The 12,782-nt window shown below is 48.7% G+C and overlaps 2 protein-coding genes across 2 annotated transcripts; both read left to right on the top strand.

Moving 5' to 3' along the window:
• The first annotated feature begins 6,282 nt into the window (after positions 1-6,282).
• LOC130043663 (free fatty acid receptor 3-like) lies at positions 6,283-7,251 on the top strand. The gene has a single exon (XM_056136095.1). The coding sequence runs from the start codon at positions 6,283-6,285 to the stop codon at positions 7,249-7,251; it is 969 nt and encodes a 322-aa protein (XP_055992070.1).
• A 1,870-nt stretch (positions 7,252-9,121) lies between these two features.
• Positions 9,122-11,888, top strand: LOC130043662 (free fatty acid receptor 3-like). The gene is made up of 2 exons (XM_056136093.1): positions 9,122-9,135; positions 10,931-11,888. Exons 1-2 carry the CDS (start codon positions 9,122-9,124, stop codon positions 11,886-11,888), a joined length of 972 nt encoding a protein of 323 aa, XP_055992068.1.
• Positions 11,889-12,782: the final 894 nt, after the last annotated feature.

The raw sequence follows: 12,782 nt of genomic DNA, 5'->3' as shown, positions 1-12,782 counted from the left end.
CTGCCATGGCTGGGGTCAGAGGAGCATGGAGCAGGGGAGCTCAGCTGCGTTCCCCAGGCCCCCGGAGTGGCTTCTGCAAAGGATCCTTGGCAGGATGGTCAGAACTGAGCCCCTGGGAAGAACCATGTTGGCAGAAGGAAGGAGACCTGGGCGGCCTTGAACTCAGTCGCAGGAGGAAGGTGAGTTTTCCTTTGTCTTCTCCATTCAGGAGTGGTGATGGCGAGTCTCTGTGTTGGTCCATGGTTCCCAGGTTCTTCAGTATTTTCTTTTTAACCTTTTAATTGAATCACTATGAGATAGACCATTGCAAAACTGTTCATGATTGAATTTCAGTCATACATATTCAACACCCATTCCTTTTCCAGAGTACATTTTCCAGCACCAGTGTTCCCAGGTTCCCTCCACCCCCTGCCTGGCTCTGTAGAAGGTGCTTTCTCTCTCTCTCTCTCTCTCTCTCTCTCTCTCTCTCTCTCTCTCTCTCTCTCTCTCTCTCTCCCCTTATGGGCATTGTGGTTTGCAATATTGATACTGAAAGGTTATCAAGAATATCCATTCCTTACTTTTAAGTAAGAGAGGAGAGGCTGTTAAAATCTCAGGGTGTAAGAGGAGAGGTTGTTAAAATCTCAGGGCTGGGATGAATGGAGATGTTATTGGCACCTGCTTGAGCAAATCGATGAACAACAGGATGACAGTGCTACAGTGCTACTTTTAACCTTTAGATTTTGTCCAGGTGATCATTCCCGGCTATTATTGTCATAACAGTCTCTTTTCCATCTTACCTGCTTCAGTATTTTCAAGAACAAAAATATTGAGTCATCAAGATGCTCAGAGTTAGAAAATAGAAAAGATTTTTTGTTTGTTTGTTTTGTTTTGTTTTTTGAGGAGTTGGAGCCATAGTACAGCATGTAGGGCGTTTACCTTGCCCACGGCCAACCCGGGTTTGATCCTCAGCATCCCATATGGTCCCTCTGTGCACTGCCAGGAGTCATTCCTGAGTGCACAGAGTAACCCCTGACCAATGCTCGGTGTCCAAAATCAGAACAAAAAAAGAAAGAAAAGCTTATTTGAAAGTAAATAGGAGAGAAAGAATCTCCCTAGTCAGGAGGAACTTAGTATAGGACTAAATATAGCTCATTTCATGAGAATTTTATTGGAAAACTGCACTGTGTTACTTGTCAACCAAAGTCTTAGATTTCCAGTTGTTTCCCAGAGATGTCTTGTTAATCTAGGGCTCAGCTGTGTTGTAAAGATAAGACTGACATCTTTCTCACTTCGACTGGCGGGACTGTCTGTTCATTTAAGACCTTTTAGGTTCTAGATTTCACCATATGCTCAGGTATTGCCCTGTTATCTCTCAGCCTCCCATGAGCCCAAGGTCTGGAGCAGAATTTACAGTCCTAGGAAATTGTAAACTTTCCTAATCTCAGAAGGAGCCTAGAAATTTGCAGGAATGTTTTAAATGTAGGATGGGGACGGTTACCCTGAAGCTGCTTGCTGGCAGAGACCTAGCTTTCCTCTTTCACTCTCTCTGCCAGCCCCTGCTTAACAGGCAGAGGTGTCATGTCATGGGTCAGAATCTTGCTGGGGTTTGGAGGATGGGCAACTGATGGATCTGATCAGAGGTTAAGAGCATTTGTATCTGAGCAGTCAGGCACGAGTGATCCCGCTACGCCACCTGGAGCTCACTAGGGGGCAGCAGTGGCCCTATTTAGAGTCAGTTGGGAGGAAAAGCTGCTTGGGCAACAGGGCAAAGATAGCCTCTCATACGTGATTGTCACCAAGCCAAGAGCTTATAAGTGTCCCCTTTTATCCTCCCACCAGCCTTGGATTTGGCCCTGTGGCTGCAGTACGGATGAGGAGGAGGTTTGCTGTGCAAGAGTGCCAGGCGTAAGGTCAGCACTGGTGACATTCTAGCCTGTGCTTAGTTTATGCAGTCCTGTGGCTGGCCCGGGCAACTCCCAGGAAAGGATCATTTCTTTCTGCTCTGAGTGGAGATGCCACCAACTGTTTGGGCCTGTGCCTCGCTGTGGGGCTGTGCCGGCTGCTCCCTTGGGGGGCACACTTTCCTCCTCTGCCCTCAGTGCTGTGAAAATGAGCTGGCCATGGCTCTGGAGACGGGCATGCTTGAGGTCTGTCTTCATTTGGGCAGGGGGAAATGAAGAAATTTGCCAAATGCTCCCAGCACGGAAGATGTGGGTGTGGGGTGAGATTCTTCAAGGTAGGCAGGACCCTAAAGGTCAGGGGCAAATGGAAAACTTGGGGTATCGGGGCTCACACTGGTCCCAATGGGTCTCTTGGGGAAGGGGTGTTGTGGTGCCTGAGCCCACAGAGAGAACGGGCAGAGGGTGTGGCCAGGAAGGAGACCAGCACCTGGGCATCTGTTGAGCTGAGGACACAGTGCAGCAGTCACTTGCTTTACAGGACAACCTACGGAGGATGGTCAATACAAGTACCCCCCTCCCCACTCCCTGTTTCCTGCTTAGATGTCTATGAGGCAAGGAACTTTGCTTTACCCACTAATATATCACTGGCACCTCCCAGGAAACTTGTCACCAGGTGCTCAGTGTTTGTTGAATGAATGAATATCCTTCCAAAGGGGAGTTTTCTGGGGGTGATAGTACGGCGGGTAGAGCGTTTGCCCTACATGTGGTCAACCTGAGTTTGATTCCCAGCACCCTGTGGAGTCCCGAGCACCACCTGGAATGATCCCCTAGTGTAGAGCCAGGAGCCAGGCCTAAGCACTGCTGGATGTGGTTCCCAAACAGAAACAAATTCCCCAAACCCAACAAAAAAAGCAGAGTTTTCTTTTCTATTTTATGAAAGACGTTGATCAGAGGAGGAGGTGAGCACTCCCAAGTGATGCTCCGACTGAGTGCTCTCAAATGATTCTCAGATGGGGTGAGTGCTGCCAAATGATGCTCAGACAAGGGTGAGTGCTCCCAGAGATGCTAAGACAACTCTGGACCCACTCTTGGCAATCTTGGCCAACTAGCTGGATAGTTCAATGATAGGGCCGGAGGATGTGGTGGTCTTCGGGCCCTGAGATGTGGGGATTCCATGGTTACTCTGGCAGTGCTCTGGGGGCCTCTAGGACTCTACGTGGTGATGTTTGGGGGAGAAAATAGGTAGTGCCAGGGATTGAACTGGGGCCCCGTTCATGAAAAGCATGTGCCCAAGTCCTGCGCTGTTTCTCTAGTTCCTTAGACTATTTTTATAGGACCCCAGGGCTTCTCCTGGTGCTCAGTGTGGGCCTGGTCACTCCGGGGTCATGGCACCTACACCTCATGAGACCCATCAGATCTCCACTGGGAGGTGCTGGGAGTTGGAGGGGAGCATGTGGTACTAGGGCTCGAGTTCAGATCCCATGCCAGTCCGGTGCTCCACCACTTGGACTCTCTCATCCTTTTTCCTTCCTCTTTCAAAGAAATGTGTGTAACAATGGTTTAGAGCACTGGGAAAGATAAAAGTTTCATTTGCCCTGTTTCTGAAGTTCCGAAGCAGACCACAGAAGTTTAAGTAGTTGACTGAAGACCCTGTAGAAGCCAGAAGCGTGTTTGTTCCTTGTGTCCTGGTGACCTGGGGTCACCCAGTGTAGGGGGCCTGCGGCACCCTCCACCACACCTGGCAGTGCTCAGGGCTGACTCCTGGTTCTGTGCTGAAGGATAACTCCTGGCAGTGCTTAGAGGACCATATGGGGTTCCATCATTGAACCTGGATCGGTGGCATGCAAGGCAAGTGCCCTGCCCCGCTGTGTCCACTCCAGACCCTCTGCCTGCAGCATATCTGCAGCTTGCCTCGCCCCTCATTGCTGCTGGTCAACTCTCGTGAGGCCACCCACCCCCACCCCAATATAAGCAGCAAAAACCTGGTCTTCTTCACTGATGGATTGTAGCAACGTAGTTGAGGGAAAATGTTCACCCATTTTAAGATTATAGTTCAATGATCTTTACACAATTTTCTGAGGTGTGCAACTTCCACTATTGATGCTTTTTAGAGAATTTTTCATCAACCCGGAAGGTCTCTCATTAGGGTTCTTGTAGTTTCTGTCCCCTGCCCCCAGAGCAGTCTGTAATCTACTTTTTGTTTCTGGTAAACTTGTCCTTTGGGACATTTCATGTATAATAGAAGATCCCTTAAGTCTGACTTATTTCACTTAGCAAAATTTTCTGGAGGTTCATTCTGGTGACTTTACCCTTGGATGTTTATGATTTGCTACACAGTATTGCACTGTAATGAAACACACCTCTGCATGTCTCATACCTCTGCTAGCTGATGGGATTTCAGGCTCTATGTCTACTTTTTTGACTCTCATGACTGACCAGAGAGGAACCTGAGTGAACAGGACTACATGAACACACACTTCATTCCTCTGCAGTCGACACCTGCCGTGGAGTTGGGTTTCACAGCAAATTTACGATGACATTTTTCAGAAATTGTCAGCAGTCTCCAGGACAATTTGTTTGTGAAACCAGACATTATCACCAGCAGTGAGAATAAGTCCCTGATGTTTCTCTGTAACCTTGTGCACAGATGACATTATACCATTCTTTTTACTTAAAGTTATGCTAGTGGGTGTGGACTGTTTCTTATTATGCACCATAGGCATTTGAATAGATCCATAAATAATCTCTGAGGTTGAACAGAATTTGGGTTTGAACCTTGCAGGGGAAACTTAACCTGTTTGTATTACTTGGAGCAAGTTGCTTTCCTACTGTGGGACATAAGAATTTCAAGGCAGAATGAAGAAATCTGAGTCTTTCATGGGTTATAGATGCATTCAAAGGTAGCTCCATACTACCTCTTCATCAGCATCATTACTTTTACTCTCTCCCAGGGATGTAACCACAACAGTGAAGAGTCGCTAGTATGTTAAGTGATCCAAAGGCCAGCATCCAGTTCTAAGCATTTGGGACACAGTAATGTTATCAGACAAGGGATCTCTGCTAACAGGCACAAAGCCAAAACTATGGTTCAAGCTTTTGAGAAATTAAAACACAATTGTGTGGTCTACCAGCAAGTCTACAGGAAGCAAGGCTCAAATTGGAAATTTGTTTCTAGGGATTTTTGCTTATTTTGTTGGAAAAAAACAGAAACAGGAGATGCAGCAAATAGAGGAAAACACTGACTCAATGAAGCTAATTGGTAATTTTCAGATTAGTCTAAACAAACAGGTCTTTGCTTTAAATGAGGCGTTTGCATTTCAACTTCTCAGACTTTTAGTTCTGCAGATGGCCAAAGGGGATTCCTCTGGGGCCACGGATCATTTGAGGGCCACTTTACATTCTCTTGTGCATTTCTGGTTTCACAAACAAATTGTCCTCTGAGCCACAGTGATCATAGAGGCTGGCAACATCCCTGCTGAGATTTTTTTTCCAGCGTCTGAAATACTTTACAGGGAAAGCCCTCTCTGCCCCAGTGATCCCTGTTTTACACAAGAGAAAACAGATACAGGAAGTGAGTCATTTTCTCTGAATCACAGTTAGAAAGTGGCTCTAGGGCCCTCATTGTCGACCCCCTGCCTTCTCTTCATGCTTCCTGCACTTACAAGGTAAAGTGGAAAAGCATCTTTCTAGGGGGGCAGATAAAAGCCAAAAGCAGGGGCCGGAGCCATAGTGCAGTGAGTAGGGCCTCGCACATGGTCGACCCAGATTCAATCCCCGGTATCCTATATGGCCCCCCACGCCTACCAGGAGTGATCCCTGAGCACAGAATCAGGAGTAACCCTGAGCACGCCCTAAAACAAAACAAACAGAAACACCAAGTGCAGCGGGGAGCGGAAATCTTCCTGGCCTACATAGGCTCCCCATCAGAGGCGAGATGAGGACCTGGTAAAGCTGCTTCTCATTTCGCATACCGGGGCAGCCCTGGCCACGGAGCTAAAGAAGCATCTCTTCATGGCAATTGCTCAGAGTTGATGATGTCACGTGACCTGCTTGGTCTTTATTAGTCCTGCTGAGACATAAGGGGCAGACCACACTGGCTCTGGAGGTGCCCCACACGGTGCTCAGTGGCAGGGCACACTGGAGCTCAGCACAGCGGGTGAGCACCGAGCCTGAGGGAGGGTGTGGAGGACACTTTGGTGCTTGCCTTATTGGGAAAAGGGACAGCACTCCGGCCGACTGGCACTAATGGCAGAGCATCAGGGGACATAAGGCAGTAAGAGGAGGGGACTGGCGAGGTCCCCTACACTACAGAGGATGTGACAGCTGAACCGTCTGCCCAGAATCACCTCTCTCTCTCTCTCTCTCTCTCTCTCTCTCTCTCTCTCTAGAGGCCATCAGCATGAACACAAGCTCGGACCAACCATCCTCCCATGGCAGCCACTGGTTCCACTTTTCCGTGTACCTCTTCACCTTCTTCGTGGGGCTCCCCCTGAACCTGATGGCCCTGGTGATCTTCGTGGACAAGCTGCGGCGCCGCGCAGTGGCCGTGGACGTGCTCCTGCTCAACCTGACCATCTCGGACCTCATCCTGCTTCTCTTCCTGCCCTTCCGCCTGGTGGAGGCGGCCAGCGGCATGCTCTGGCCTCTGTCAGCCTTCCTCTGCCCCTTCTCAAGATTCCTGTTCTTTGCCACCATCTATGTCACGTCTCTGTCCCTGGCGGCTGTGAGTGTTGAACGCTTCCTGAGCGTGGCCTACCCGGTATGGTACCAAAGCCGGCCCAGGCCAAGACAGGCAGTGCTGGTCAGTGGGGCCTGCTGGTTTCTGGTTGGTATTCACTGCAGTGTGATCTATATCGTGGAATTCTCTGGACATTCCTCCCATGGTCAAGGAAGCAATGGCACTTGCTACCTGGAGTTCCGGACTCATCAACTAGCTCTCCTCCTGCCTGTCCGTTTGGAGGTGGCAGCGATCTTTTTTTTCATACCCTTTCTCATCACCGTCTATTGCTACAGCCACTTACTCTGGCTGCTCAGTAAGGGATGCAGCCGCCGCCGGAGGAGGAGGGTGGCGGGGCTGGTGGCAGCCACGCTGCTCAACTTTCTCATCTTCTTTGGACCCTACAACGTGTCCCATGTCGTGGGCTATATCCAGGGTCGGAGCCCTGTGTGGAGAAGTTACGTGCTGCTGCTCAGCACCCTGAACTCCTGCATTGACCCTCTCGTCTGCTACTTCTCCTCCTCTCAGTTCCAAGCTCAAGTCCATGGGCTGCTGAAGAGACTGGCCGGGTCTCAGGGGCACAGTGGAAAGCTGAGGGATGTGATGGAGAGAGAGAGAAGCAGTATCAGGAGAACTTCAACATTCATATAAACGGAATCTGGTAGAAAAAGAATCAGTAGGGAAGTGACCCAGGGGCCAGACGGTTCCCTGCTCAAGGCAGGCCGGGCCTTGAAGGGACCAGTTGGGGACTCGTGTGGTGAGGGGTGGGGTTAATCAGTGTAATCACCGGCTCCCAATCCGGATCTTACCCAAGCTGCTTCTTCCTGCCCCCGTCCCTGGGGCCACTCCAGTAGCAAAGTGAGAGACAGAAGAAATGAAACCCCCCACACAGCTTGTCAGCCAAGGAGATGGAAGAGAAGTGTAAAGCTGTGTTCTATGTGCAAGGGGGCAGCCTGTGGCCTGGGATACTGGACAGGGAGAGAACGGCCATGGTGGCCACTGACCCAGCAGGTGAGGAGTGGGTAGGGAGGAACATGGGGCACAGGACTTCAGACCCAAAGGGACAGTCTGTCCTCCCTCATGGAAACTTTTCCCAAGTGTTCTCCTTGTCCAACAAATTCGGATTGTCAGAAACATTGCAAGGAATAACAGAAGAAATGTCATCAAAATAAATGTGGTAGCAAACCAAGGAAGGTGGTGTCTCCTCATTCTGCCTCTTCTCCTGGTGTGTTTGTGTGTGTGTGTGTGTGTGTGTGTGTGTGTGTGTGTGTGTGTGTGTCAGGGGGGATGGGGAGTGGGAAGGGAAAGGTGCTGGCCCCAGGGGAAAGGGCTGAGCACCTGGGTGCCTAGAAGAGTGAAAATAAATGCAAAGTCTTTAGGGACTTGGCCTGACCCTGTGTCCCCTCAGCCCTGCTGAGGGTCGCTGGCCGGTCCTGAGTCTCCTTTTGCTACTCAGTGCTCACAACCTTAGCTAGAGCTCATGGACTCCATGGTCCCCTCGGGGTGCTGTGTGTCCTCCGGAGGGATCGAGCTCCACCACAGTTTAGATACTTGAGCAGGACAAAGGTCAGTGGGCCACTATGAGGAAAGGAAGGATATGCAAAGCAGCCCCATCATCTGTGTGCAACCCCCCTCCAAGAGAAACCCTCTGTACAATAAATTAGGAAAATTAGTCTCACAGCTGACTTTGTATTACCTTAAGATAACTGGCACTTGAGAGCTTAAATAAGCTAAATAAGGGTATTGCATGAGGCGGGGGCAGGGGGGAGACAGGAACCATGTTCGCTTTTATTTTTATCAAAATAATCAACAAAGGCAGTGGTGGGAGACCATGGGCACTTCTGGTGCCAGGGACATTCGATAACTGTGACATCAAAGCAGTACACAGCAACACTATCGTGAACACATACCTAATGTATAATCATTCATTTTGTTTGTTTTTATGTGACACTCGGCCATGCTAAGGGTTTCTGCACTCAGGGATCACTTCTGGTGGGGGTTTGGGGGTCCTCAAGGGGTGTCAAGAATTGAACTAGGGCTAGCCTAGTCCAGAGCAAGCCCCTCAGCCATTCTACTGACTTTTGGCTCAATAATAAAAAAAAAAATTTTAAATTTACTCCTCACGCTACACTCAGGCATCACTTCTGTGAGTTCAGGGGACAATATGGGTGCTGTATATCCAATACAGGTCGGCCACATGCAAGGCAAATGCCCCATCTGCTATACTATTGCTCTGGACCCATAAATCATTTTAAAAAGGCAACAGTGGAGGATGCGGGTACTTTGGTAGTGATACAATAGCTGTACATCAGAACCAAAAAAAAAAAAACCCCATCAATAGTATTAAAATCATTTTGTCTTACACTATACTAAAAATATTTTTGGAGTTATACTTGCTGCTAAAGGATTAGCAGGGTCTTCACAGAGGCAACTGGTGATAGACAGGAGGGTGGAAGTTTTTCCTGGTCAAGTGATCTGTGAAGGAGGAGAGGCTGAGTTAGGAGTACCCCCTCTGTTGACAATGGACTCAAGCTTGTATTGGGGTTCTGGCCTTTGTGATTGTTTTGGCAAACACAGTGCATTTGGTGCGCCATGTGAAATTCAGCACAGTGGACACTGGGAATATCCAGGAGGCCTGGATGCCAGAAACAATTGACATTTTCCTCAAATGCACACAAAACATTTGCAAGTCCACAAACTGGACTCAGGAAAATTCCCAATATACCTATTGGGATTGAGATGAACAGACACTTCCCAAAAGAGGACATATGGATAGTCAAGAGGTGTATCAGAAAAAAATTTGTGGCCATATGTTAATGAGGAAATGTCAATCAAAACAACAATGAGACTCTATCTCTCACATCAGTGAGATTGGTATATGCATACAAAAAGGACTGGAAATAATCTGTATTAGTGGGAATGTGGTGAAAGGGATTCCTTATTCATTGTTGCTGCCAATGTCGCCTGGTTCGGACTCTCGGAAAACAATGCGTATTTCTCAAAAAAAAGTAAGAATAGAACTTCCATATAATCCAGCAATTCTATTTCTTGGTATTTACTCCCAAAGAACAAGAACATTAATTTTATGAGATCTGTGCACATCTATGCTCACTGTAGCTCTTAGTATGATAGACAACTCAAATGTTCAATAATATATGAATAGATTAAATAAATTGTGGTATAAGTACATGGTGTAATGCTATGCAGCCATAAGAAAAAAAATTAAATTATGCAGTTCACTGCAATTTAGATGGAACTGAAGGATATCATGTCCAGTAAAGCAAGTTAGGGGGAAAAGGATAAATACTGAATGATCTCACTAATCTGTGACCTATAGAAAACCACTGTCGTCCCGTTGTTCATCGATTTCTCTCTAGCGGGCCCAGTAACGTCTCCATTGGAGACTTTGTTGTTACTGTGTTTGGCATATCGAATACATCACGGGTAGCTTGCCAGGATTTGCAGTGCAGGTGAGATACTCTCGGTAGCTTCCGGGCTCTCCGAGAGGGACAGAGAAATCGAACTCGGGTTGGCCACGTTAAATGCATGCAAGGCAAATGCCCTACCTGCTGTGCTATCGCTCCAGCCCATAGAAAACCAAGGCAATGGAATTGGAAGTATTAAAAGATGACAAACTCAGTGCCAGAGCAATAGTTCAGTGATTAGGGTATACTTGCTTTATATACAGTCCACCTGGGTTTGATTGTCAGAACCCCATATGGTCCCCAAGCCCACCAGAAGCGATTCCAAAGCTTGGAGCCAGGAGTAAGCCTTGAGTGTGGCCCAAAACCATAATAATAATAATAATAATAATTTCAGATGGAGGTCAGGGCATAAAAGCAATGCCTGCTTGGCCCTGGTCGAGCCACCATCAGGAGTGCCAGAAGAGCCCAGCCATGGAATTTGCTCCTCATTTTGCATATAGGTACAGCTCCGGAAAGAGAAGACAGACATGAAAGTGGGTGATGTCACGTGACCCGCCAGGTGGTTATCAGGTCTGCTGATGAGTAACTAGCTGATCACATTTGTTCTGGAGGAGCCTGTGTGATGCTGAGTGTCAAGGCACTTAGGGACAAAGCAGGTAAGCACAAGCCTGTGGGATGGTACCGGGGCACTTGGTGTTTGCTTTATTGGGAGAAAGGCCAGACCAGGCCATCTGACACTGCTGGGAAACATCAGGGGACATAAGGAGTTCATGGGGGCTGTAGGTTATGGCAACATCCCCTGCTATGTGACTGGTGACAGCATCTGCCCTAGAATTGCCTCTCTCTTTCTCTCTCTCTCTCTCTCTCTTGCCAGTGACCATCAGCATGAACACAAGCTGTGGCAGCTTTTCCGACAGTGGCAACCATTGGCTCCAATTCTCCGTGTACCTCTTCTCCTTCCTCGTGGGGCTCCCCCTGAACCTGCTGGCCCTGGTGATCTTTGTGGGTAAGCTGCGTCACCGCGTGGTGGCCGTGGACATGCTCCTGCTCAACCTGACCATCTCGGACCTCATCCTGCTTCTTTTCCTGCCCATCCGCATGGTGGAGGTGGCCAATAAAATGCGCTGGCCTCTGCCCGCCTCCCTCTGCCCCTTCTCAAGATTCCTGTTCTTTACCACCATTTATGTCACGTCCCTGTCCCTGGCTGCTGTGAGTGTTGAGCGCTTCCTGAGCGTGGCCTACCCGGTATGGTACCAGAGCCGGCCTCGGCTGAGACAGGCAGTGCTGGTCAGCGGGGTTTGCTGGCTGCTGTCCTGTTCTCACTGCAGTGTGATCTATATTGTGGAATACTCAGGAAACTCCTCCCACATCAATAAGACCTGCTATCTGGAATTCCAGGAGGACCAGCTGTCGATTCTCCTGCCAGTCCGGTTTGAGATTGCCGTGGTTTTGTTTTTTGTACCCTTTCTCATCACTGTCTATTGCTACAGCCACTTACTCTGGCTGCTCAGTAAGGGATCTAGACGTCACCTAAGAAGGAGGGTGGCCGGCCTGGTGGTGGCCACGCTGCTCAACTTTCTCATCTTCTGTGGGCCTTTTGCCGTGTCCCATGTTGTGGGCTTTTTCTGGCATTGCAGCCCACCATGGAGAAGTTACGTGCTGCTGCTCAGCACCCTGAACTCCTGCATCGACCCTCTTGTCTACTACTTCTCATCCTCTCAGTTTCAAGCTCAAGTCCATGGGCTGCTGAGGGGGTTGACCTACATTCCTGAGAGACAGAAGAACGATGTAAAGCTGAGCAAGAAGACAAAGGCAGAGGGACAGCAGCAGGAAGTGTCCAACACAGAGAGCTCTAGACTCTAGGAACTACTGTGGGCTGGTGACCAGGAGACCTGGGCAAGAAAGAGAGAAGAATTTCTCTTAAGTGAGAAGCTTGGAACTTGTGCAGTGAAGGATAGATTGACCTCACATGTGTGGAGCCTTCCTCCCCTCAATCACAGCAGGGGACCACCCTAAGAAGCAGTCGAAGTGAGAGATTCTGAAGGAAAGGGAACCTCCACACAACTGGTCAACTAGTTCTAGAACTTTCTAAGGGTCACTGACAAGTAGAGAGCCATGTCCTGGGTTCCATGTGGCTTGGGACAGGGGAAAGGGAGTCTTCCCTTGGGAGCCTTTGACCATTTGGAAAGGAGTAGGGAGGTAGGGCACAGGAATTCAGGCCCAAAGGGACAAACTTTCCTCGGGGGCAGGGTGGGGGGAACTTTTCCAAAGCAGTTGTTTGTTCAACAAATTCAGATTGTCAGGGACATTTGTAAGCAATATTAGAGTAAAGGTCACCAAAATAAATTTGGGAGCAAGCAAAGGAAGGTAGTGTCTCCTCATTCTGTTTCTTCTTGTGGTGCCTGTGAGTCTAAGGAGATGGGGGATGAGAAGGGAACCTGATTCCTGGAAGAATGAAAATAACAGCCAAGCTCTTTGGGGTCATGGCCTGACCCATAGTCTCCTCATCCCTCTTGAGGGTCTATATGGCAATTCCTGCGTTTTCCTGAGAGAGATGGGGCTTAATCTCCTCTCCTTACCTCTCCCTCCACTACTGTATACTTTGTGGAATTGGACTTCATGGACTCCACATCACCTTTAAAAATTTTTTTAATTGAGATACCATATGCAAAATTATTTATAGTTGATTTTCAAGCATACAATGTTCCAACAGGTGGAGCGATAGCACAGCAGGTAGGGCGTTTGCCTTGCACGTGG

The sequence above is a fragment of the Sorex fumeus genome, unplaced genomic scaffold (genome assembly GCF_029834395.1).
Source record: "Sorex fumeus unplaced genomic scaffold, SorFum_2.1 ptg000122l, whole genome shotgun sequence".
Lineage (NCBI taxonomy): Eukaryota > Metazoa > Chordata > Mammalia > Eulipotyphla > Soricidae > Sorex > Sorex fumeus.
Note: the sequence above shows the minus strand (reverse complement) of the source record. Positions and strands in the feature narration are given on the sequence as shown.

Bases quoted from the DNA above. Each gene is read 5' to 3' on its own strand.
- LOC130043663 (XM_056136095.1), top strand. From the start codon at position 6,283: ATGAACACAAGCTCGGACCAACCATCCTCCCATGGCAGCCACTGGTTC.